The sequence below is a fragment of the Eimeria necatrix genome, genomic scaffold (genome assembly GCF_000499385.1).
Source record: "Eimeria necatrix Houghton genomic scaffold, Enh_scaff28, whole genome shotgun sequence".
Taxonomy (NCBI): domain Eukaryota; phylum Apicomplexa; class Conoidasida; order Eucoccidiorida; family Eimeriidae; genus Eimeria; species Eimeria necatrix.
In genome coordinates this window covers 101,261-126,938 of record NW_013653353.1, presented here as the reverse complement: position 1 = coordinate 126,938, position 25,678 = coordinate 101,261, and the positions used below count along the sequence as shown (strand labels likewise).

Here is a 25,678-nt window from a genome sequence, read left to right as displayed (position 1 = left end):
GCATATCAACAAAAGCGGCTCCCAGCGCCACACCATATAATTCCAATGCAGAAGTCTTAATTCATCCCAAGCAGCCTATTGAGGGTCTCTGGAGATGTTCGAAGCACTGATTTTCGCGCGAGCGCAACCAAACAACAATGGAATATCAAGTGGGAAGAGCCAGTGTTCATCAATATCCCTTCTCGGCGAGAGATTCCCTTTCGCTGCATGCCATCGAAGCTTCACTGCTCGATGCTGTCGTCGCGTCCCCTTTGTTTTGTACATTTTAATCGTTTTTTGCATTATTCTCATCCCGTCACCTCAGCAGCTTACCTGTCAAGAAGGACCAAAGGACAGAACTCCATCGCTGCCGGAAAAGGAATCATCAGCATTAGTGTCTGGGGTCTTGTTCGCAGGTGCCGCGCTTTGCACAGTTAATTTGTGCGTCAATGGCACTTGTTACGAGAATGGAGGTTTGCAAATCTGCGTGTGCGACATGCCGTATTCAGGTCCTTTGTGTACAGATGTCATATCGATGTGCACAGACGGGTGCGGGATCAAGCCAAGTACAGGCATTGACTGCAGCAGTGCCCTGTGCTCCCTGGGGACCTGCCAAGATACAAATACTGAGCCTTACTATAAATGCGACTGTGGAGACTTTTTTACTGGCAATAATTGCGAAACCCACAACAATCCATGCACCAACCCAGCAGCTAACCCTTGTGGTGAAGGCACCTGCACATTTTCACCAGGAAAGGGCAGTGGGACTGTTACTTGCACATGTGACTCGGACTACGAAACGGCGTTTGGAGCCGGCGTTATGACAGTCAAGTGGGGGAACAGCGAGGTTCTGCAGAGTCCGCCTTGCACCGTCCGCAAGACACGAGGGGTTGCAAAAATGCATTTCACTATTTCTGCTGGTGCACTCGTGATGTGGTGGACTATCTTTGCGGTTGTCCTGCTTTTACTGATTTGGTGCTGCTACACTGTTTTCGCAGAAAACTGCGGCCGCTGGTCCACTGCGTTCAAGGCAGCCCGTGCGGCAAAGAATCTATGATCTACGTCACAGACTTTACTTGCTTTCCAAAGCAAAAGCGATCGCACGTTGTGCGTCTTTAATTTGCCTTAGCACGAGGGGCGTCGTCACACAATCCATGCATGCGTAGAACAAGATACGGGATGGCGTGCACATCCCGTGAGCCAAGACATAAGTCTACGTAGGAAGCATTAATGCTTCACCCGTGTGCAGCCTGAAGTAAACTAAAATAACTTGCCCTCAAGCTGCAGGCATATGACAGCATTCGTTGGTCTGTTCACTCGCACCGTTACACACAGTCTTCCGGCAGCGGCTTCGACTACTTGGCACTTATCGCCTTCTGAAGCAGCGTTCAAATTCGCGTCACAGTGACATAAGCTCAATAGAACCTCATATTTACCAAATGATTACAATGACGCAACGGCAAAAGGCAATAGCGTCGACTTGGCGCTCAGGTGCACGGGAATGCTTCTTCAGTGAACGTGCGAAGGTCATGGGTGCAGCAGCATGAAAAGGTAGAAGCAGACTATCGCTGAGAAAATGCAGCTATAATCGCTACTATAGAGACCGTCGTGGCCTAAGTTGTCGCTGAGGAACTCTGCAGAAACTGATGCAGCTGGGGCTCTTGCATGCTCGGCGATGAGAAGTCTGAGGCTTAATCTCACTGCATCATGGTTGCAGGTATCGAAGCCTTTGTAGCACTTCCATCGAGTCTGCAACATTTCTCGGCGGGGTATGCAAGAGTAGCCTTGTTAGGGCGATAGCAGCAGCGACTACATTACTGGCCCTTCAGGGTGGACTATTTTCAACTTTTCTGGTTCTCGTTAACCACTTTACAGGAGCCGGTGTGGATCTTCGTCTAAGTATCAGGTATCTTCAATTCCGTCTGTACGTGTAACATGTTCTCTTCTTAAGGCACCTCCTTGCTGCCGCAAATTCGAGCCCACGTGTCCAAGTTATCGATCTTGTAGGGGATCAAGCGGAAAGCAGCACCTTCATGGGTGATTGAGGCGAAGCGCGCATAGGCTGAATTAGCGTCAGTGACTTAAGCTGCTTCTGAGACCTTTCCGGTCCGAAGACTCCCATGGAGTCCTTCTTTCAAGCAGCATTGAATTCCGTCCTTGAGGCGGCAGGAGGGGGCAGCAGAACCAGCAGGGCCAGCAGTAGCAGCAGCGATAGCAGCAGCTCTGGATCTAGCAGACTACCTAGTCGCACAAGTACAGCCGATGGAGTCCCTAGCCGTGCTGGCGGAAATCTGTGGAGGCCAGGCCGTTCTTCACAGCGAGCGGCGTCAACTCCTACCGTGTCTGGAGCCCCGGCATCATCCCAAGGGCCTCAACGTGAAACGGCTAGTGAGGTGCCAGCCCAGAGGGGGCAACCTGGAGGCAGTCAGCCAGCCCGAACGGACAAGAATACCAGCAGTAGCAGCAGTAGCGGAAGCGCACCAAAAGATCCCAACGTTCCTGTAAAACTTGCAACTCCAGCTGAAAAATCCCAGATTCGTAATCGAGAGGCGGCAGACCGGCTGAAGGATCTTGGTAACGAAAGCTTTAGGCGGGGAATGTATGGTTTGGCAGCAGAGTACTATTCAAAAGCTATTGAGGCGGATGGCACTGTGGCCTCATATTTTACAAACAGAGCCCTCTGCCATAAGCGCGAAAAACGCTATCCGGAAGCGTTGCAAGATGCAGAGGCAGCTCTTGCACTTGAGGAGGCTAATGTGAAGGGGCTGTATATTAAAGGCGACGCGCTCGTGCAGCTTGGTATGGCTTTTCCTCCCACTTTTTCTGCTTGAGGGTGACTTGGAGCGGTAGGCCGCAGTCGCATGCCTTTAGCAAAAGAAAGGCAGATTCTGGTGCTCACAATGAGTCATTCTGGGATGCTAGAGCCGGGTTTTTCTTTACTGGTGTAGGGGACTATGATGCCGGAGTCAACTTGCTGGAGAAGGCACAGACAGCGTCGTCGTCAGGGTCTGGCCGAGCAGCCCAGGAGATCCGCCACTCTTTATTAAACGGCAAGAAAGGCTGTAGCACTTTGCGCATCTCATGGTTGAGAAGGGTGTAGCAACTTATGAAAGTCTAATGGTACACTGATGCAAGAAAACTGTTGGAACAAGTTCGGTTGTATTGCGGATGCACCCATGTTTTCTTTTTCTGTCTCTCTCTTGCCTTCTCAGCCAAAAAGCTTCGACACGCGCGCCACTGTAGGCAACGAAGGGCAGACCGTAAGGATCTTGAAGCATTTCTGAAGGTACGCGTGTACCTACGTCTCATATTTGGTCTTGGACCCAACAATAGGGTGCTGGCGCATACAGAACAGCACTTTCGACTACATATAGAGATGCTCCGGTTCCCACTGTCCGCAGGAGTGCATCGAGCTAGCGGCAGAACATCGGCAGTTGTCCAGAGGAGAAGTTGACTCAAGACTGGCGCAGCTAGAGCATCTTGTAGCCGAGGCAGCAGAGGCAGATACGCCTTTTGAAATTCCCGACTTTCTCACGTGCAGGATCTCAATGGTGACCCCAGTAATCTCTGCCAAATTTATTGTGTGCATAAGTTGCATGCAGTTCCAGAATGTCACTCGGCCAAGCAAGTAATCCCGCTTGCTGATCATCTTGGTGTCTGCTGGTGAACTTGTAGGGCCTAATGGACGAACCGGTCATCACGCCCAGCGGCATCACTTACGAACATAAACTTCTGCTGGAGCATTTACACCGAAATGGGCCCACAGAGCCGCTAACCAGGTACTTTTTTTCGTTTGTCTGAATCTCCTCCCGTCATCTTACATAGCTCACCGAATTTATAAAATCCAGAGCAGCTTACGCTTCTGGACATCCTATGTGTGTGCACTGGTTAGGGAACCATGCGATGCGAAACGATTGGTCCCAAACTACGCCATCAGAGAGGCAACTGCATGGTTTCTAGAGAGGCAAGTATGAATGTATCAGATAAAATTCACATGTGTGGCTCTCGGTTGCCCGAAATTGCTAGCTCTTCATGAGTTCTAAGCTGCACTTTTTCTAGCAGTGCTCCCGGGATATCTTGTCAGTTTCTTCTCATGCAGGCGGTGGTTTCTATCCTTCAGGTACCCGTGGGCGTATGACGCATAGCCCCGTAGGCAAAGTCAATACTGGTATGTCTGCGAAGGATTTAGAGCTAAAGGCGCCGCCGAAGTAACAAGTAAAGGTTGCCGTCGTTGTGAACCGTCGAGCCCTTCGCAGGACCACCTCAACTGTTCCCCTCCTGCATGTAGTCCGTACTTGTTCCACGCAAGCTTCGTTGCGACAAGGCTGCTTAGCGGCTGGTTCCTGCCGTCCGAAGAACATGCACTGGAGGAGCTAATCGCACAGCGTCGTGGAACTCGCTGCGCATACAAGATGGCTGGTGTGTTCATAACATTCGGCCACAGGAGCTTGCGGGCAGCTGTGAAAACAGATCAGCTGAAAAGAGGCGAGGCAATGTATACTGGAGCTGCCGGCTTTCTTTCGCTTTGCTCTCCGCCGGCATGTCCGTTCTCTTCCATTTTATGGTATAGAACTCTTGCCGTTCTGCGCCTCTGCAACGACACCAAGCAGTGTTGCCGGGCGTAGTAGCAAAGCGATTAACTTCCCTACAGTCTATTTTCCTACTACCCATTGCCCACTTTGAGTCTTTACCGGGGTCCAGTTGCATCTCTTGTGGCGGCATCAACAGCGGCCACACCCTGCCAGGGTGAACAAGCGTACACACTCTAATATTCGGTCAGCTGCTAGGGGCCGGCCCGTGCCGCATGGCACACAGGTGCTCGGCTTCGCTTGCATGTGCCGAACTACACTACGAACGGCCACGCTGCGGTGCTTCCCATCTCGCCACACCGTGGAAAGGAGGAACTGATGTTCCGCAAAGTAACTGTTTCGAAGTTTGTGCTCGACAGGCAGCCCAGCAGCTGCCACGTACGAGTAGCAATGACTGCTGCTACCGCCCTCAAACACAACAGCTCCAGAAGGGGGTTCTGCTGCGCTACTGTGTCTACAACGCTTAGTGATAACACGGTACAGTGTTGCTTTGTCTTCTTCGCCTGACGGACAGAAGGCACCCCGACCAACCGGTGCCGTCTATTTAGCTCTTTGGCTTCTTCTTGGGCCTGAGCTGGCTAGTATGCCCGCACTTCTTCTTTCGACAGTTGGTGGCACGAGGAGGGAGACGCGCGTAACACTTGCGGCAGATCTTCTTCTCACAGTTGTACTTCGACGCCAGCAACGCCAAGGAGGGCTCGATAATGCCTCCACGAAGACGAAGCACCTGGAGAAACACAGACGAAACGCACTAGCAAAGTCCAGACCCTTCCGGACGAAGATTCGATCATGACACACGTCAGGCATCCAGCCGGCACGTAAAAAACAGCAGAGCGCACACAAAACTTCCGACCGTGCAGCCTCTTGCATGTAGAATCACTTACGAAAGGCCATTGCACATTACAGTGAAATGCTTAAGCAAAGTGCGGACCCACAATGCACACGCCACCTTCGCCCGGCGGTGTTCAGCCCACAGCTCGCCATCCCACAGGACTCTTGCGACCCCGCTAAAGTGACTACGCTGCATGTTTTAGAGCGGCTGCATCTTTCATGGTGGCTCACGATGGCAAGCATCAAATAATTTAACAAGTTTGACGGCGCCAACTAGCGTGAACCCACGGTGCCTCCTGGGTGGCTGCCCCGCAGGGGCCCCGTCAGGAATAGGTTGCTACGCCATGACCAAATACCCATTGCTTCACCCAGCGTATAATTGTGACACTCCACACAAAACTGGCTACATCACAGCTCACGTCCACCGAGAACTTTCGAAATCAAAGCGGGTGCGTGTACCGTGGGGAAGCCTACCAAGTGAAGGGTGCTTTCCTTCTGAATGTTGTAATCCGAAAGAGTCCTGCCGTCATCAAGTTGCTTTCCTGCGAAGATAAGACGCTGCTGATCAGGCGGGATGCCCTCCTTGTCTTGGATTTTGGCCTTCACATTTTCGATGGTGTCGGAAGGTTCCACGTCGAGAGTGATGGTTTTTCCTGTAAGGGTCTTCACGAAGATCTGCATCTTAGAAAAATCGTCAAAAAACTAGGGGAAACCCAAGAACAATCGGAATCAAACCCACCAGTTTCGCCACTAAAGCTTGTATGCAACTGCTTGTAGACATGCGTTTCTGCTCTGGTTGGGGCAAGGGCTGGCGGGGCAGCCTCCGACGTCAGCCCCAAGGGCGAATCTGCAGCACCGGTAAAGGCGGATTGGCGATTCCCAATGCATTTAGTTACTAGCGTTCCTCATATTTTTAGTTTTTTCTTTGTGTAATATACAGGCAAAAACTTCAGGGAATCATAGAGTCGTGGCTTCAGTCATGGCTTCAGGCACTTGGGGCCGGTGCCGTTTAGGGACGTATGTGTTTAATGGTTTCCGCAATTGGGACATCTCGTCCCCGATTTCAGCATATTTAGTGCTTAGAAGACTGCATGCTGCCCCTTTTTGGCCCTAAGAACTCTCCAAAAAGAGTCCTTATTTTACAAGAGCCCCTACACACTACTCCAGGGCCTGCTGTGGAGTACATCTCCGTACAACGGTTAGGTGATGAGAGGGTTACTGAAGACTTGATGTAACCTGAAGAATAGATTTTGAAAATGCCTTGGCAAAAGCTTGGCCTCAAGCAATAATGATGAGCTTGCCGCTTCGTTCTCACGGCTGCAGAAACACAGTCTCATTTAGTCCGGCGCAAGCAACTTAGATCCGTTGTGTGGAGCATGGCTCCCTATTCCTCTAGTTTTTGGCCTGTGCTAAGTTTGCAGCGCCTACAACTTGAATTCATTGAAAGGCCAGCACCATTGAACACAACGCACCAATTTTATCAATTTTAGAGTACTTCAGTTGTATAACGGTGAATTCCAGACGTCAAAGCTGACTTGCAGTGCGCTGCACGTCTAGCGTATTTATCTGCAATCTGGCAAAGTTCGAACTGTATACCTGCGGCAAGCTTCGGCACCCTGTCAGATGCCAATGCTCCGTGGAGCATTCAAATGCTCCCAGGAGCATTTGAACATGCCTCAGGCGAACCATTACCCCAAATACCCTCTCTTTTTTGGCTCTTACCAACGCTTTCAGTTGTCAGAAGTAGTTGAAAACGCAATGATTCGCTGCCTTGCTCAACACGGTGGGTCGAATAGATGCATGACCAACATTTCTCCTAGCCACTAATTTAGCAAAGTGGGACTGCACTGGCTGTGCTTCTGCGCGCTTTCATGGCTCTCCCATGGTCTTCTCTCGACAGAGCTGCCCTTCAGGCCTGCATAAACTTGCCTCCCAAATAAATTACTTGCATAGTTTCGCTTCTCCATATCGTCTCTTCCGGTTTTCGCTTCGAAAAATGTGCTAGACAAAGTGCCGCATCTCGTGTGATGAGCAGGAGAAGTGCTGTTGACCGTCCCGCATAATTATGTCTTGGCGCTTCCATAGCCCAACAACTTCGGCGTAGAAACCGTGGGTCTGCTGCATGGTGTAGTTTCTTGAAGGTAAACTGTGCTTACTGAGCGCAGAACATTGGTCCGTCCCCCTTCTCGATATATAACGAACGCACTCGTGTATGATTTTGGCGGCATAGTGGCTAATAAACTTTTAACTTTTTTCTGAGAGCAACTGAATTGACCCAGTTGCGGCAGCGGGCCCGATGAGCAGCGCCCAAAAAACGGGGCTCCAAAGTAGACTCCCACTACTTGGGTGGGTAACCAGCTAAGCTGCGTGAGGAGCATTGTCTGTGCACACACTAGTGAGTGAGACCTCTACGTATGCACGAATCTTTTTCTGAGAGAAGACCAATGCAGAGGTTCTTTTGCGCTTCTGCGTGCAGAGAAGAGCGAAAAACCTTTCAGCTCATTCGACTGAAGAAGAAAACTACATGAACAAAAGGGACGTTTATACCTACGATCATTGTGCTGCGGAAGAGCAAGCAGTTGGCGTAGGCTGAGCTGGGGTAGCTCGTCAAAATGTTTCCCCGGGTGGTTCGCGCACCACGTGTTCTCAGGAAGGGGAGAACAGCAGAGCCGTTGCATTGCCGGGATACATGCGTGTCCGGCAAAAATTTTAGAGTTGTAATGGCTGTTACAGGGCGTTACCGAGGCCTGCCCTCTTCACTGCCGCCATTCCGCAGCCATGCACGTCACCTTCAATCTTTTGGTCCTTCTGTAATCGAAAGCCTTATCAGACGTTTCAGGCCGCACCACATGTGCCTGCCCGCGTCTTCGGGCATGGATGCATTTGTAAAGCTGGTCCTCTATTGTGTTGCCCGTCTCTGCCGCAGTTGTGCGCCGTTGATTGCGAGAGAGACACTCTAGCAAATCAGGCCAGCGCAATTTGCTTAGAAGCTGCGAGAGTCCATTACAGGAGAAAGATGAGGCTTGGATTGGTATCGTGGACGGAGAATTTGTCGGAACTTTCAAGTTTCGAGCTGTACGCTCAGTGGACAAGGGAGATCAAGACTGGTTGAACTGGTGGGGTTCTAACATGGGGCCAGTCCTGAACACGCCAATTATACGGGGGACTAATGCATGGAACAGCGCCATGCAATGTTTAAAAGAGTGTTTAGCCCAAAGCGGAAGCGGGGTTCACTTTTTGGTGAGCTTCGCAACCCTGCACCTCCATCCGATCCCGTACCGATCCCGTACGGCACTCGAACGAGGCACTGTAAAGATTCTGTAATGCTTTCGAGCAGATATTTGTTTCATTTTGGTGCTCATATAAGATCTGGGGAATTCCCCAATCCTCTTGTTGGCCTGTCTCGTTGCAGCATTACCTGTGCTGTTCCTATTCGTACGCCTTGTCAACAGGCCGTGGCCTGCTCACTTCGTCCCATATTCTTCTATATTGTCCTCAGTTTACATTTCATAGTGTCTTAAGCCACGGAGAGTGTTTGTCTGAAGTTCAACGCCTCTATCAATGCGACAAGCAGGGATCAACTGGGGGCCGGCAACGGTGAAGGATTCCAAAACACATTCGCCGGATGCACTATTCGCTAAAATGTTATTCCATTACTTTTGTACAATGAAATTTTTCTTGCCAGAAGGAGGAGAAGACCTTCATCGAGAAGCCTCTGCTCGAGGCAAAATGCTACACTGCGCGTACTAATGCGCGCACTCGTCCCAGGCCACTAAGGCCTCTAGTACAATGCCCAGTAGGTCTGAAATAGAAAAAGAGACATTTAATTTTCACGTTAGAAAAGGGTGAATCACATGGGCGCTCCACATGTGTGCGCAGCACGGATACCTTGTATGATGCCTCGTATGCGCATATTCGCAAGTGCGCGCACGACTACAGATTTCACCAACAGAGTTCAAGTCTCTCCGCATATGCACTTCAACAGTAATTGATTGGCTGGACCCCAAAGTACACTAAAGCAAGCCAGTGCACACAGTGCAGTGCCTCGCAGTGGCTGTAGCCTACGCACACGCTATCGAGATAGAAGCAGGCAACTCTTGTGGGAAGTGATAAGTGATTCGGTAAAAGCAGCTTTCCCTGCATGTCCCACTACTTTCGGGACGAGGGAGCAGTGATGGAACCCCTATCCTCATGCTATTGTTGTCCTGGCAGAGTCTCTGACGTCCTGAGCACTTTTTTCGTTGCTCCAGTAAACTTAACTACTTTGCTAACGTAGCAAGCAGGATAGCTTTTCTCAGACGCAATATTGAACCATCAAGAAATGATCGAGTGGCCATCCGCAAGACCCAAGACAGGCTTTGCTCGTGGCAGCAAAACGCACAACAAAAACGACGAATTTCATTATCTAAGTTCCAGCTGGAGGTGCCGCATCGGCGTGCAACTTTACAAGCCCATTCAAAAACCATGCTTGCGAAGCTTGTTGCTGTCAGTGGGCATTGCCACATGGCAGGCTCACCGATTTCGTGCGAACAACCATAACACAACTTAGTAAGTAGTTTTCACGTGTCACTGTCGATGGAGGGGAATGCTCTGAGGGCGCTGCCATGTTCAGTGAGGGCCTCATCAAGAGCTGCTTCAAGAGACTGCGCTGAAGTAGCCTTCTGGAGATTTGTACTTGATTGTTGCCGCATCTTCGTCAAGTTGGCTAATTCCTTTGGATCATGACTCTCCGTATGGTCTGCAAGAAGCGCGAAAGGTCTCGAAGCCAAATGTCGAGCCCTGAGCCCGTGAACTCAAACCCTATACCCGTTGATTAACTTGTCTTCCTGTGTAACCCAACTGTGCACTTCACTTTTGCATTTCAAGGTCTACTGCAAAGCTCGACTGAAACGTGAGCACGCCGCGCCGTCCTGCTCTTCATATCAACTACTTCATTACAGCGAGAACTGCTGCTGGACGTGCTCACCGCTCCTTCTACTCGAGCAGATGTGCAACGTCGACATACCCGTTTCCGACGCAGTCATAGTGAATACTTCTCCATGGATATAGTCCCTTGCCGCTTTGGCAAGAGATAATGCGCGGGAGACCAGGGCCTCAGCCTGTTTGTCTAAACCATTCTCGGCCTCTCTGTGAGTCACACACCCCAGAGCATATATTACAAAGGCTACAAAAAAGCCTGTTCAAATGGAGCGCCACACAAACAAACAACTATTCGTAGAGGGATAAATATACACAATTGATGAAAAGGCCCTCCGTAACAAGAGCGGAAGCACAGTAAGTACTGTTGCTCTAGGCACTGCTCCGAAGGGTAAAATCGGAGCAAAATTGCGTCATTAGGGTAAAAATGCACCGGCAGCTCGAGACACAGCAGCAGCCGATCATAGGAGAGGCAAGTTGCAGCCGTCGACGGAGCAAGGAGAATGCCGGACCTTGAGGGAGCAACATCCCCAGGCCTGAACAGTCCACAGGAAATAAACGGTCGTGGCCGAGCAGACAGACAAACGTAGCGCATCTAAAGACACACTGACGAGCAGCAGAAAAAACCACTAAGTCGACGTGCATATATACTTGTGCGTAAATGTGTTGCCATTGCTTATGTGTAAATGTGTTGCCGTCGAAAGATTACATCTGCTGAGGGAAGTATTTGTAGCCACAAACGCTAATCACCAGGAAACTGTGGTTCTCCTGAAATCAGTTTCGACTGCTGCTGCTGCAATGGTTCACTTTTCGCAAAAAGTTGTCGATGCATGCGCCGTAGTGTCAAATGCAGCAAACGCAGGTAGCACTAACCTTTAATCGCAGTAACAAGGTGCCGATTTGCTGGCTGCTCCAGTAGTTGCATTCGGAGGAGAGCGAAGGGCTTGCTCTCCAAAAGAAGTACCAACTGTTCAAGCTGCAGTATGTCTAAATCCGGGAGAGAGTCTTCTTTGCTGCTGCAGTCGGAGACAAGCGAACAAGATTATTGCGGTCACTTAAAGATCGGAAAGGGACATTGCCTCCGCTATACGCGAACACACGCTTCGCGCACTCGTGCTGAGATGTAACGAAAAGAAGTGGCAAAAGCACGACGGGCATGAACGCATGAATACGCAGTTCAGTACGCAGTCCACGCACGCACTAGTTGGCACACCTGCACATCATATAAAATGAAGATGCGCATATAAAGTGCATGCGAGTGGTGTACATGCACGCCTATGTGAAAGCACGCCTGCATTTACCTACTAGCTAACTGCACGTACACGTGCACGTGCGCATGCAAGTACAGATATATACACGAAACATTGAAGCGGGCACGAAAACGCATCGCCTCGTATGGGCACCTTCGCAAACCATTTACACTGGCATATAACTCCAATACTGTGCATCTCAAAAAGCTCCCAGAGCCTTACAGCATCACGACAAGGCTTTCAGCAACTTGAAACTTGCCCGAATATAATGACAGTGCTATCAACCAAATCGAATTGTGCGCCCTGCAAAACCCAAAAGCAGTAGCAAAGGAACCAGAAAAATCAGCAATGAATAATAATAAATTTTCCCATGCTGTGCAAAATTTAGCTTTAGGCGAGGCGGTTTCACAGCTAGGCAATTCTAGAAGCAAAGCATTTCTACAGCAAACCTTCCCGTGCACCCTGAAAACGCAGCTAATTTCAAATTCTCAGATACTGATGAGTAAAGAGTGGACTGTAGGGAGTTACTGTGCGCGGCAGAGCTGTATCATTTAGGCTCTAGCAAACACTTGCGTATGGTTGTTGGTACAGCTGTTGCACCTTCTATGCCAGATTATGGCGCAGCCCAAGTACAGCATGTTGCTGCTACTATCCATAGCGTTGACACAGTTTTTGCCGCTGTCCCTGCTGTTGCAGCTACTGCGGAGCTCACCACGTTGGCAACAGAGCTTCAAACATCCTATTGTCATCTGTGCAAGAGGCACCAATAAGGCTCATGCACATGAGATGCGCTAGAATACAACTGTTCAACCGTAGGCGCTCGACTTGCAAGCCCTAAAAAGTGCCATCAGGTCTCCATTTATTGTTGTCAAGTGGAGTCGAATCATGCTCCCATTCCAGAAACTTCAAACATGCTGCGGCTTTGTTGCTACTGTTAAAGCTGCATAAACGTGGGCAGTCGCTGTATCGTGTGCTGTTGCGGCTGTGGCTCGTGTTTCACGTGTACTTACCTTTCCGTAATTCCTGCCGGGCGGCTTCCATTTCCTGTGAAGCGTACAGTATAAGACTGTTGACATCTTTTCACCAACCCATCACCCACGTGGACTCATTTCCTTTGACTAGTGGTTGTAATGACAGTCACAAACATTCCCTACGTTGAGTTTGCGAAATTCCGATTATATCTCGTCTCCGCCAATATCAGCAAAGTTGTGAGAAGTATACGCGCGGAGAATGCCGCCCCGCAACGCTGTGAGGCTTACCTTAGCACTCAACAGGTCGATGCTGAGGGCTTGGACTATCTGCTGCGAAAATTGTACTGACTGCTCAAGAAAGTCGTCCGACAATTCAGCCTGCACACCATCTGCCTCCTCACTGCTTCCTGTTACCTTCATCGCATGGTTCTGCGCTGCACAGCCTTCTCCAGATGCTTCCTTTCTTGCTGCCTTATTTTGTCCTGGTCTCGCTGTTTCATAAAGTCGTTCGATTTGTCTCGACAAATGGATATACACCTCGCATGGATTCCTCATGGTGCACAACTGCCGCAAGACGAAGTGCCCCCGGCTGTCCTGTGCCGCAAACCGTTAACCCACTGTCCTCAGCATTAAACCAAATGCAGGATATGTTCAAAGGATGGCAGGCAGTACATGTGGAGCGCAAGGCAGTCTGACAAGCTGATGATTGGGACATGCAGTTTACAAGGAGGCTGCGATTTGATTTGAAAAGGGCCAGTAGCTCTTCCGCTACAATTTTAAGGTTTGTGTCGCTTTGTTGGACAAAACGACTGAGGATGGACAACGACATCCGCAAAAGATGATTTGCCACTGTTGCCGCTGCCCTTGCTCCTGTCGCTGCTGCTCGGGAGGGAGCGGAACCTGCCGTTGGGGTCGTTGTTGACTCTTGCCGGCCTGAAGCTTCCTGCACTTGCACTGCAGTTGTTGGTCCTTCTTCTGCTGCAGCCGCAGCGGCCACACCTGCTGTACCTTCAGTAGTCAACGAAGTGTACAGCACTGCGGCTACTAGAGGCTGCTGCTTCTGCAACAGAAAACTCTCTGCATCTTCCTCATTGCAGCCTTCCTCGTGTTGTTGCGTCTGCAAAAGGCCTTCACCTAAAGCCGTTTCGTGCCTTTGTTGTGTCTGGCCAATCTTCTGCTGCTCTTCCTGTGGACTACCCACGAGCAATAAGTGTGGCTTCTCAACTAGCATTAACTCCATCCACTGGAGGCAGAGCGAGCGCACATCGCCCCCTTGGCCAGCAGCAGTAGTGCTTGCACTGTCTGTGGGCGCTGCACTTCCCATAGACCCTGGTGGCGTGTACGTACGAAGATACCGTGCTGCGCTGCTTACGAAGTCCGACAAGTCAAGCGCAGCAGTCGACACCAAAACCTGAGGAAATAGTACAACAGGACAGCCGGCTGCACGGAAGTAACACTTGTGCTACCACCAGAACCACCGCCGATGCACTACGAGACGCATTCGAAGCAGATCGCAAAAATATCGTAGGAGTATCCTGTTAATGGGCCGCAAGGGAAATGCTGTACCCGGGCTATGACGTGCGCGTGCACCTCTGTCCCCAAGCGTGCGATCTCTGCAAAGAAGCACATGGAAAAAACCCAGAGCCTGCACAAATCATTAAGGTCTCCATCTCGTTGATTGCTGTAGGTTCTGCTGCTGCTGTCTGTACTGCTGCTACTGCTGTGTCGACAGCTGGCGGATTGCATCACCTTCTTCTTGATCGGCGGCGCAGCGCAATATGCTTTGCAGCATCCTGCAGCCCAGAGGCTGAAAACGCGGCCAAAGCAAGTGCATAAACACAGATGATCAGAACCCTATGTTTCAAACCCTGACTTTTGCGCCGTCAGGTTCTCAAACAACTCCACAAAACGTCCCAGCAGACAGCTGTATGGACGTTCACGTACATCCACGCCTTTGCCTGACCTACGTATTCAGACTGCAGTTTTGTCGTTTGAGCAGCAAGGCTTACCTTGAGCTGTTTCTGCACCTCCAGGTGCCAGCGTATGATAGGAGTCTCCGGTAGAGCAAGATCATGCTGCTGTTGCTGCTGCTGTTGCTGCCCCTCATCCGGCAGCAATAACAGGAGCAGCTCATGCAACCAGACAAGCGACGTGAGCTGTGTAAAAGAACTGTTGCTGCTGTCGCTGCACTGCAGCACCACTTCAGCAGTTTGTTTCACGACGGCTGGATCAGCTGTAGCAACACAGCAGCAACAAACGAAAGCACATCGGTGAACGGGTCCAACAAGCGAGCAGCGTAGTGACAGCATAGCATGACTGGGCTGCACCCTAAAGCAGACCGACAAGCGCGACAAGAATGACACGCGAAAAGGCGATTGAGGTAACAACACCGAAGATTGTAGTCATACGTGTACTGCAGCAATGACTGGAAATGCACCACCTACTTTCGACAGGGACCGACCGAAGATCTTCTAAAAAGTTCGTAACGCATAAGTCTGCAGCTTGGCGAATATCGCTGCAGCAGAAGCACACTGCGTTCCCAACTGGATGTGTTGCTGCCCTTGCTACTGCTGCACATAATCATCGTTTCCCATGCTTAACTTGGTAGCCCTATTATGCTGACACCAATAGTGTTTAGGTGCCGCTGTAATGAAAAGAATGAAACACCCACCGATGAGAGTCACCAAGGAGCTGCAGCAATCCCCCCAAAAATAACGGCAGATACTGAAGCATATCGACTCCTGTGACAGATGATCATGAGAAAAACAGTACCAGGAGACACAACGATAACTGTAGCTGAAGCACATGAAGCACACCGTTTGGATGTTTGCTCAATACACATGAAATATGTCCTGCTCCAGTTGCTGCTGTCCAAACAAGAAACTAGGAAGGGCAATGAAGACGGCGCCAAGAACCACTTTTTCCGTTGCCCGAAGCAACGGGAAAAAAACCGCAAAAGACCCACCTGTGTGTGATTCAAGCAAGGAAATCCACGATAGCTGCATGCCACACAGCAAAAAAATCAGAATCTTAATTCCATGCCATAGTTCGCAAACAAGCACACCGTTTTTCCTACCGAGAGGCGCTATATGCGACCATAAAGATAATGATAATAGTAATGGCATATTGTCTAAGTATTCTGTTGCTCCTTTGAAACTACAGCTGCCGATTTACCGCTAGAAGCTTGATATAAGGGTTGCGAACCAGCAGACGCTCAACGAGCAGGTGAACGAAAGCGGGAGTTATGGGCCCGTCCGGCGCTTCTACTGCTTTTGTTCGTCCTTTTAGTGCCTCTGGCTCCGCCAGCGATGGTGCTGCTGCTGCCTCTGCTGCTGCTGCTGCTGCTGCTGCTGTCTCTTCCTTCAACAGGCTGTCGACAAAACCAACCCCTTGCCGCACTTCTCGGTCTACGTCACCACACAACTGCGCACGCATCACAAACCTGAACTACCCCATGGTTGAGGAAGTGCGTCAAGATGAATCGCAAGCTGCATGTATGCGCTTGGAAAGATGGATACGCGCTCCAGTAGAGAAAATGGTACATGGTAACGATGATATAAAGATGCGCAGATGCACGGCTGTCCAAATGTACAGCCTAGAGAGCCGTTTCACCTTACACAACCCGTCGAAGAGCTCTGGTAGGAACTGAAGGCAGAGACCTCTTGCGGCTTTAAGGACGTTGAAAAGGCTCTGGCAATTTATATGAGAAAGGCAAAGGCAAAAACGGCAGAGCAAAAGCAGGAGGCGGAAAGCTGGTGGGCTCACAAAGAAAAACGCGTTGTGCAGCAACTTGGCAGGTAGACAGCAGCAGCAGCCGCTGTCACTGTTGCAGTTGTTGTTGCGAAGAGACGGAAAGTCAACAGAATAGAGACAGAAAACGGCGCGTACATGCCTATGGACGGAGACGAACGCACATAGGAGAGAGACAATGCAGGAAAACGATGGGAAACACAATTTGACGAATGCACTTCCTACTGAGCACCGCAGATGAAACAAGACATGCAGCAGCTTCGGTGGAGCGAGGTAGGGTACGCCACAGAGAGACTAACAGAGACAAGAAGAAACAGATGGAGAAAGCTGGTGAGAATGGCTGATCACCTCGCAGGCGTAATATCTGACGCGAGGATCGGGATCCCCAAATGACTTCAGCAGAGGCCTTAGCAGCAGCTGTAAGCAACAGTCCAACCCTCCTGACTGCACATACACCCAAAAACGATCTGAAAAAAGGGCAAGGCCACATGGCCGCACTGCCAGCTGGTTGGTACCACAGATGAAGGCCAAGGACTACGTGCCACAATGCACAGCGACTGTGAAGGAGAAGCACAGGGAGACGCCCTCGGACACAGGGAGGGAAAAGCAGAGTCATACAAGGTGGCAAACGCTGGAAAGGAAAGATGTTCCACTGGCAAAGTCAAACCACGCTGGACCAAAAGAACACAAAGAACACAAAGGGAACCGGCAGATTCCTACAGGCGAAAACAGGGGGATGACTGCATCCACAGTTGCCTGTTTTAATACACTCATCAATCTCAGAGCGGCTAAGTGCTGGGGAGATTACAAATGCTTGTGCCTATTCAGCTATCAGGTGCATCTGATGCACGCACGTTTTCAGGAATATACGTGCCTAAATATAGATAGTCTCATATCTACATGTGGCATTTTTAACCTGTGGCGCTCCCACACATTGCTACGTACACGGACGCTTTGACAGACACTTATGCAAGCATATACTTTTGCGCAAATAAACGTTTACGGGGTAGAGCAGTGTGAAAGTATGAGGGCATATCTGGGGAACAGTCGGAAGTGTTCGCAAAGGAACGACCACAACGCGTGCTGCAGTAACGCTTCGACTCCAGCATGGGCTCAAGCGCTCTTTTCCTCTTATGGGGTCGTGAGCCTGTTACCTCAAAAGCTAGGCCCACTGCAGCAACACCCAAGAGACCCCCTTTGCGTATGTTGGCTATGGGGCTCGACAAGAAATCAGCTGTGAGGGCGGAAGTCGCCTGCTGTACGATTGACTGGGTTGCTTCCCGATGCTTCTCTTGCAGTCTCTGTTGCTGTCGCTGCCGGTGGGAAGGAGTGGCTGTTTCGTTCTGTTCGGAGTCGCCTGTGAGAGCGTCTGCTGGGGCACACGCTTCCTCATTATTGGCGGTAGCAACAGCAGTAGAGACTTGCTGCTTGATAACGTGCTGTAGCGCATGAGCTGCAGCCTTACGTTTTTCGAAGCTCTTATCGGCCAGCCCCCTGCAGTTTTCTTTGCCAAATAGAGGCCCAGCAACAGGGAATTCGGCAGAGGATCCATACATCCTCGATGGCCGACACTCAGGAGTGCTGAGCTTAAGCTTTCACACAGCCAGTTGTAGAGCCCTGGACTGGTCAGAATAGCTTGACTTTGACAGTTTCTTATCTTAAGCTTGACAAAGAAGTTCACTTTCCCGATGTGTCGATGCAGACCTTGGAAAACAGGGCCCACACTTCTCATAATACTTCGTGAAGCGCTGGAAAGTCACTCCGCTGATCCATTTAATGATCTTAACGGCGGTATAGAGCGAAAGATTTAAATGTCCTATTTTCGTCCACTTTGGCGTTGAATGGCGATTTTCTAGTGGCAGCCCACAAACGTTCTCAGGGCTTGGAGCAGTGTCCTGCAGCAACGGCGCTCCTTGGACCCCCAAGCTGTGAGAGCAGGTGTCTCATGGCTTTATCCAACCTCATGCTTACAGAGTTGAATACACTGACTAAATTGGCAGCCGTGTGACTGGTGGGCGCCCCCACACCTCCCAGATTTCAGAACAGCGTAAGTAACAGTCAGAGCATCTTCGTGGACTTCTTCCCCGCTTCACTGGTCGGCCTTAAGGAAACAGGACTCTTCAGCATGAGCCTAGCAAGATGTGAGAAGGCCCTAATTCAGAGTTTGTGAACTCGTTCCTCTTCCGGCGTCTTTGCCGTTGCGTTGGCGTGTGAAGCGCCTGCCTATTGGATCATGCACAGCAAAAGTTGTTCAGTTGCACTTGCAACAAGGCCCCTGCTTCTTTTATTGTTGTTGCAACTGCAGCAGCAACAGTATCAGGCAGCAACAGCAGCAAGACTAGAGTGCCCGACTCTCAGCGGCGCCTTGAGATTCCAAACCTTAAGGGGACTCACACTTGGATTTTTGTCCCCAGCGGTGCAGTGGGGAGTCCCTGTGTACCGCAGAAGCAGATGTTGCATTAGAAACGAGACTTTCGAAAGCTGCAGGCGCTACTCTGGTAGTTCAGGTCCTTTGGGTGCAACGGACAGACACTTGGAACAAAGTTCAAGTCATTTTTTAAGGTCAGCGACTGCCGGCAATTCACACAGCAGTCAACTACAGCAGCAAGAAAAGCATCAGCAAGCCGACGACACACCCCAGATCGATTTGGCACGTGCGTTGCAGCTGCTCGAGGCAGCAAGCACTGGAGGACCCCCCATCGGCGAAGTAGGGGCGCTATGGGTTTCGTCCGGTGTTAAGAACCCTCCAGGGTCCCCAAAGCGCCAGGGCATGGGTGAAAAGAAACGGCTAGCTGTAATATTCAATTGCATGCTGCATGCGTGCGAGAGACAGGGAGACTCCCTGGGTGGTTTTGAGGTGTATAAACAGATGAGAGCATCAGGAGCACCACCGGATGACGCAACTTTCCATAGTATTGCTTCGCTGATGGAAAGGGCTGGAGAGTACCATGGGATGCTCAAGGTACAGTCAAGCGCTTGAGTGCAGTTTTTAGAGTTTTTCTTGCCCACACTGTACAGCAGCATAAGTAGCCGCTCCATGGTTCGCGGTCTTAGGGGTATACGTTTACAGTCTCCGATTTCTGTGCAGCTGCTGGAACACATCAAGGAGGAAGGCCACGAGCCTTCTTTGGCCGTTCTCAGTCTCGCTGTTAGCTCCTGCAGCAAAGCAGGAGCTGCTTCTGCTGCGTTGCAGCTAGCGCAGCAGCTGCAGCGACGAATTCGTGCTGCCGCTGCTGCGGTTGCACCAGCAGCGGCAGCGGCTGTAGCTACAGCTGCAGCTGGGCTGCAGCATGCAGGAGAAGCCGTAGCAAGAGCAGCAGAAGCGTTACAGCAGGCCCTTCCGTCGAGTGTCTACACGGCTCTTATTTGCTGCTGTGTTAAAGCAGGCAGATATGAAAAGGCGATTCAGTTATACGCGGATTTTTGTGCTCTGAGGCATCACCAAGAAGTGCTGCAGCAGCGCGTAGCCCAACAGCAACACCAGCAGTCCTCGCAACAGCAAAAGAAGCAGCCGCAGCAGCAGCAGCAAGATTCGGGCGAGCTGGAGCCTGAGATGTTGCAACACCTGCAACAGCTGCTGCAGCGGGACTCATACTTGCCAACGGCGCCACTCGTGAATGCTGCTATCGCTGCAGCAACAGCAACAGGCCGGCTGCAGCTGGCCATGTCCATATTCCAGCGGGACTTGCTTGGGCTGCAGCAGCAGCAACAGCAGCACGGTCAGGACCACCTGAACGATGAAATTTTCGGGAGTTTCAGTGCTGCGGAAGCGCACGCCCCCACTACTGAGACATTCTTGTCACTGCTTGCTGCTGCTGCGCAGCAGCAGAGCAGCAGCACGGTTGACGCTCTCCTGCGTGAGTTTGAAGAACAGCAACAGCAACGTCAGCAGCAACAGCTTTTGCCCCTTGATGCTGCTGCTGTGTACGCTGCAGCTGCAGAGGCGCTTGCAGTGGGGGGCAGGTGGAGGGAAGGGCTGCAGTTGCTTGTCCACTCCCACGCGGAACGACAACAGCAGCAGCAACAGACGCTTCAGCAAATGCAACATTTAATCGGCACGCAGCAGCAGCTCCACCAGCAGCAGCTCCAGCAACTGCAGCCGTTACTGCAAGCCTTTCCCCCCTTTGGCAGTGTTGCTCCCTATCTGACGCTTTTGCGTTGCTGCGCTGCAGCAGCAGCGCCAAGGGAAGCTCTGGGCGTGTTGAGGCTACTGCAACAGCGACACCAACAACAGCTGCAAGTGTTCGACTTGCAGCAGCAGTTGCAGAAGGGCCAGCATGACAGTCTACTAGCAGCAGCAGCAGCAGTACCACCCGAATTCCCTTTGAACGCATTTGCGGAGGTTATGGCAGCAGCAGCAGCAGCAGCAGACTGGCAGCTGTTAATTTCAGTTGTTGCAGAATTCGAGTCCCCAAAGGTCCAGCAACAGAGCGCAGCAGCCGCTGCAGCAGCCGCTGCTTTTAATGCGCAAAGTGTCGCGGAAGCGTCGGAGCTATGTTCTCCTCTTACTTCCCCGTGCGGCGACAAAGCGGCTGCGACAGCCGCTGCAGCAAGAGCTGCTGCTGCACTTTCCCAGCAACACATTCCACTAGAACAGAGGGTTCGCGTTGCAGCGCTAAAACTTCTAGGACTGCTTCATACAGGGAACTTGCGTGACGCAGCAGATCAGCGGCGGCAGCTGCTTCTGCTGCTAGAAAGGCCCAGCAATAAATGTTCAATCAGCACATTGTCCTCCCCAGGGTCGGTTAATGCAGTTAAAGCAGAGCCGGAACATCAGGAGCAGCTGGAGATATCAGAAGAAGATCCGTTGATTAGCGACTCACTGAAGCTCGCGGAGAAGCTGCTTGGCCCAGCGCAGCAGCAGCCACGAACAAAGCCAGACAGTAGGCGGCGGTTACAGGAAGACCATGGCATTTCGCAGAAGCAGCGTGTGGAGCACCACCAAAAGTTGCTCTCGCAGCAAATCAGGCAATACTATGAATCGCAAAATTAACAAGAATAGTGCCAACAGTTGCAAGAACAAAGTACTCTTCAGCAGGCCCAGTTGCTGCGTTTCGCAGGGTGCCTTGCTCAGCACTAGCAGCTGCACTTCGCTTGCTGCAGTCTAGGATGAGAACCGCTCACGCGTGTGGCACCACGGCTCATCGCTAGTGGGATAAGAACCGTTCACACGTGTGACACCGTGGTTCAGCGCCAGTGGAAGACATGTGCCCCCCTTTAGGGTCGCTTGAGGGTCGTCCCACCCCGCCCAGGAGTTTCACATCGGTTCTTATCCCTATCCTGCTACTCCAAGCTGCACCCATATATTGCCGTCTGCCTGCCTCGAGCAGTTGGCCCCAAAATGCGCATCTGTCACAGCCAGCACCATAATTTTTTGTGCTGGGACTTTCTTGCCTTTGTGCCACCTCCACTTTCAAGCTGTTCTGTGACAATCCGTTTCCTTAGCCGTTACTGGCTCGCGGTCCCTGTGTCTGTTTGACCTTATGCCTTATTTCCTGGGATTCCAAGATAGTGTGTTTGTCGCCATGGTACAGTCCTTGAGCTTATCGCGCTCCCCAACTTCACCTTGGCTTTGCGTGCACTTTCTTCCGCGCACTTTATCCTTATTGCTTCCGTCTGTGTTGTCTGTACAGCTACCAGGCGACCAGAACTAGCGGTTCTTGGGCTGTATCTTGCCCCAGATACTCTAGCAGCCTGAAAACAGGAACTAGCGGTCCCGTGATCTAAGTTGGACTAAGGCCTTCAGAAAACAGTTTCGGCACAGCCAAGCACGGGAATTTTTCTTACTTCAGAGCCCTCATAAAGCAGGGGCGGCTAAATCGTTTCTTTCACTCCTCCCCAAAAGAGACACGAATCTGCAGGTCACAGGTTCTCATTCCGTTGGAAGCGGTTGTGCGAGTAATGAACTCCGCAAGTTATCAGTACATTTCACTTGGCTTCGCCTGTGCGCTTACGTTCCCTTAACTTCCTATACTATGACGAAAATCAGCAGCACAACGACGTTCTACGCGTGCACTATCCCGGTAGCAGTTTCTCTTGCTTATGCATATGCGCATGGGCCTTTGCATATCACCGTTACGTGAAGATACTGGCACGTATGCTCGAAGCCCGTGGGTTCATGAACGAATGTACGCATCCACCCCATATAGATATTCTCATCAGCGAGCCAGGTAGCGCCAGTGCAGATTCAAGTTATGCACGAAGACGTGTGGATACAGAAATGTCTGCATAGAGCATGTGAACACACCAGCACTTTAGCGCGTGCTAATACGCGTAGTGTATTTTCGATGGAAGCCCATTCCCAGCCTCGAAACCCCTTTTTCTTGAGCACCTTGCGAGCTCCCTCCGTTCACCATCGGGCTCCAACAGGCAGGAAAGTTGTTGGACGCTGAGGCAACGCGGGTAGCGGCCTGGGCTGTCGCTTCTGCGGACAAACGGAAGAATACTGAATAAGGAGCATTTCCCGCAATACATATGATGTGTTCATTGATGTATAAACACAGGAACGCGTTACGGCACCTCAAAAATGCTGCGAGGGGACGAATCGTTCCCAGTATGTTGAAACCAACATTGAAGGCCATGTTGACAAGACATCCATTTTACTGTTTAGGACCCATAAAGCGCGTACTGAAAAAAATATTTGCATTGTGTAGACTTTCTTCTCCTCATCCCAGGCAGCGTGGTGCCTGGGGTCATCTCTGTCTATTTCCATGTTGGGGATTTTGAAAGCTGTGCGAGCGACCATAAGAAAACACAGTGAAATTCCATGCGTAAGAAATATAACACTAGACCGAAAACAAAAGTATGCAGACGCGGTGCGGACACACCAGAGCAAGTTACGCAACACGTGCAATCGCAAGTCAGCGCACAAATGAACTCATGAGCAAACGAGCGTGTTGGCGAGCTAGACTCATCAACTGTACCCTCCAGGAGCCCCCGTAGCCCAAAACCTAAGCATAATTGACGGACCAATGGTCTCGTACGGCTCGGCGGCGAACAGGAGGAATTGGTAGTTCCCATCTGGTGGTGTTTCAACACGTTGTTCAAAGGCCGACATAAATCTATGAAGAAAACAGAAATAACAACAAGTCGACCAAAAGAAACGGGTATGACAATAGAGCAAATTTTGGAATTTATCTGTGCATGTTAGGCAGAACTTCAACACAAAGACTTCTTCTATGCGCGCCAAACACACAAGGCCTCGACAGGTTTCTTCCGATATCATGAAGTAAATAGAGTACAGAAAAATTCGACACAGCGCACAGCATTTTGAGCAAAACTTCACAATGAGCTCGCTGAGGGTGCTTGATACCACAAGCTCAAACATTTACCTATACCCCCGGATTCTTTATGTGAACAGGCCGCTGATGTGTGTCAACCACGCATCGACGCCAGCTAGCGCGATAGGCATACACCCGAAATGCTTGTGAGCTACTATACTGCGCACGCGCGCACTTATCAGCATACGTAGACTTGCTTCCATACGGGAATAAGCTCGCAGGTAAATGCAAGACAAGGTCCGCATGCATGCAGGCCCTCGGGCACAGGTGGATAAGAATGCCGAGCAGTTTTTTTTTCAAACTCACCTGTGGTATGGTTTCGTGCCTCTAACAATTTCCGGATACTCAACTTCACAAAGCAGAGCAAACTGGCGCGTTCTCTCATCCCTGAGCTTCGTCACGCGGTAACCTGGTCGGCCAATGCGAACTCGGTCTGTGGAACGACCGGGGCCGCTGGCTGTCTGAAGTTGGGCCCACGACAGAAATTGCACCAGAAAGCAAAAGATAGACGTGGCAAACGCTTGCTGGAGAAAGCAAGGGACTTGTCGGAACAATGCAAATGACAGAACTAGAATTAGGAAGTAATTGCAGCGAAAAAACAAAGGCAGAAACCCATGAAGGTCAAAAGAAATGGCATCAACGTCTCTCCACACTGAGTCAGGCTTCCTACCTTGAGCGGCATCGGAGCCACAACAGCATCTGCCTTCTCCTTTGCTAGCCTTCTTGACAGATTCGTCTGGTGCTTTTTCCCCTGGGTATGAGACAAATACGAACCTTCGTTTGTGTGCAGCGTGAGGCAAAGGCGGCATTCAAACTGACCTGAGACGAAACGGTTGAGAAATAGAGGGATACATAAGAATCAACTCATAGATTGCCACCAGCCACATGGCTGTAGCCAAGTACCTTACAACCAAAATTGGAACGCACTGAAACTGTTGAATTGGAATTTCTATACCTAATCCCCTCGCTAATGTGGTTCCCCTTGCTTCTAGGCTTCCTGCAGGCTTTCCTAGCGTCACTGCCGCAGTAGTTGTAGCCGTTCGCAATAATGCGGCTGCTCACCCAAGTGGTTGCGCATAAAATAGGGGTCCTTATTGAGGTCTATTGTCTCCAAAGCCAGCCGGCGGAGCCTCTCCTTTCGTTCAAGGTTAACCTCCTGTCGACAAAAAAAAGTACAGCAATAGCTCACCTAGGGGTGTCCACCCATTACAGCCCATGAGCGGTGAAAATTCAACAGCAAATTGTTCAAAGGCAGCTGCAACCGTATCCTTCCTGCTGCCGTTGATCTGAACAGATGCAGAAGCCTGCTCGACAGGATCTTCCACCTGTTCAGGTCAATGGCGGCACGATTTTGCTGGCTTCAACTCACCTGCCATGTGGCGGGAGCTCCAGAGCCGAGCTTGTGCCCGACTCTGTTCTGGTAGTCCATATATACCGACATTTTCACGTGCTAGATCTCCCACTTGACAGGACAGAAGGCCCAAGAAGGCGACAATCAAAAAACGGCACGTGGCCGGAAAGTCAACTGGAAACCTGGAGATCAATTAGCTGAAAAATACAAGAATAATACGAATGGAATACTATTCAGAGTTCGTTGCAGTCCGCGTGCCGCTGGTTGTGGTGGATATGATTGGTTGACGCATGCTGTCATGCATATATTGCACAGCTGGAGGTGCCGAACAAATCCAGCGCCGAAGGCGGTTTAGATGCCAACTTCACGTAGACCCAAAATGCCATTAAAACAAATGTGGAAAAGATAAGCTATTATTAAGCGTCAAGAGAAAATTAACGGCTGGTCCACATGGCTTCCAATCGCCAGCCCCCAGTCTGTTATTCGTGTTTGGTTCGTACAATGCTTCGGAAGAAATTAAGAGCAGTATAAAGTGGACAAGTAGGTGTAAATTTGTAATTTTACTTCATAGTCTAACATATTCCTGCATCCTCAAAGGACAGCATATGCGCTTTCAGGAGTCTTTATTTGGTGAGCGTGTTATACGTTCCTATTCATGGTATCCGGGGCTTGAGCAGTGCTCAGGTTTGTTTCTGTAGAGTTACACGTGGGTACTGAGATATACCATGAGCTGCGACAAAGTGCAGGTAAATACTGTATC

The 25,678-nt window shown here is 50.6% G+C and overlaps 7 protein-coding genes across 7 annotated transcripts; 3 read left to right on the top strand and 4 right to left on the bottom strand.

Moving 5' to 3' along the window:
- Positions 1-94: 94 nt before the first annotated feature.
- ENH_00039520 (hypothetical protein, conserved) lies at positions 95-1,036 on the top strand (the record flags this gene model as incomplete). Its single annotated transcript, XM_013580587.1, has 1 exon — positions 95-1,036. One exon carries the CDS (start codon positions 95-97, stop codon positions 1,034-1,036), a length of 942 nt encoding a protein of 313 aa, XP_013436041.1.
- A 1,063-nt stretch (positions 1,037-2,099) lies between these two features.
- On the top strand, positions 2,100-3,953 carry ENH_00039510 (TPR domain-containing protein, putative; the record flags this gene model as incomplete). Its single annotated transcript, XM_013580586.1, has 6 exons — positions 2,100-2,778; positions 2,928-3,041; positions 3,192-3,265; positions 3,381-3,530; positions 3,655-3,758; positions 3,872-3,953. 6 exons carry the CDS (start codon positions 2,100-2,102, stop codon positions 3,951-3,953), a joined length of 1,203 nt encoding a protein of 400 aa, XP_013436040.1.
- A 185-nt stretch (positions 3,954-4,138) lies between these two features.
- Positions 4,139-4,686, bottom strand: ENH_00039500 (hypothetical protein, conserved; the record flags this gene model as incomplete). Its single annotated transcript, XM_013580585.1, has 2 exons — positions 4,139-4,378; positions 4,621-4,686. 2 exons carry the CDS (start codon positions 4,684-4,686, stop codon positions 4,139-4,141), a joined length of 306 nt encoding a protein of 101 aa, XP_013436039.1.
- Positions 4,687-5,112: 426 nt separating this feature from the next.
- Positions 5,113-6,080, bottom strand: ENH_00039490 (ubiquitin / ribosomal protein CEP52 fusion protein, putative; the record flags this gene model as incomplete). The annotated part of the gene is made up of 2 exons (XM_013580584.1): positions 5,113-5,295; positions 5,874-6,080. The coding sequence occupies 2 exons, from the start codon at positions 6,078-6,080 to the stop codon at positions 5,113-5,115; spliced, it is 390 nt and encodes a 129-aa protein (XP_013436038.1).
- A 3,878-nt stretch (positions 6,081-9,958) lies between these two features.
- ENH_00039480 (hypothetical protein, conserved) lies at positions 9,959-17,843 on the bottom strand (the record flags this gene model as incomplete). Its single annotated transcript, XM_013580583.1, has 17 exons — positions 9,959-10,137; positions 10,405-10,526; positions 11,789-11,869; positions 12,279-12,315; positions 12,577-12,610; positions 12,826-13,131; positions 13,262-13,948; positions 14,104-14,150; positions 14,287-14,344; positions 14,547-14,770; positions 14,982-15,052; positions 15,209-15,278; positions 15,503-15,536; positions 15,712-15,960; positions 16,150-16,227; positions 16,636-16,731; positions 17,442-17,843. 17 exons carry the CDS (start codon positions 17,841-17,843, stop codon positions 9,959-9,961), a joined length of 2,775 nt encoding a protein of 924 aa, XP_013436037.1.
- Positions 17,844-18,520: 677 nt separating this feature from the next.
- On the top strand, positions 18,521-21,280 carry ENH_00039470 (hypothetical protein, conserved; the record flags this gene model as incomplete). Its single annotated transcript, XM_013580582.1, has 2 exons — positions 18,521-19,249; positions 19,376-21,280. 2 exons carry the CDS (start codon positions 18,521-18,523, stop codon positions 21,278-21,280), a joined length of 2,634 nt encoding a protein of 877 aa, XP_013436036.1.
- Positions 21,281-22,636: 1,356 nt separating this feature from the next.
- ENH_00039460 (splicing factor 3A subunit 2, putative) lies at positions 22,637-25,008 on the bottom strand (the record flags this gene model as incomplete). The annotated part of the gene is made up of 7 exons (XM_013580581.1): positions 22,637-22,711; positions 22,916-23,016; positions 23,257-23,348; positions 23,874-24,028; positions 24,238-24,386; positions 24,630-24,723; positions 24,937-25,008. 7 exons carry the CDS (start codon positions 25,006-25,008, stop codon positions 22,637-22,639), a joined length of 738 nt encoding a protein of 245 aa, XP_013436035.1.
- Between the last annotated feature and the right edge of the window lie 670 nt (positions 25,009-25,678).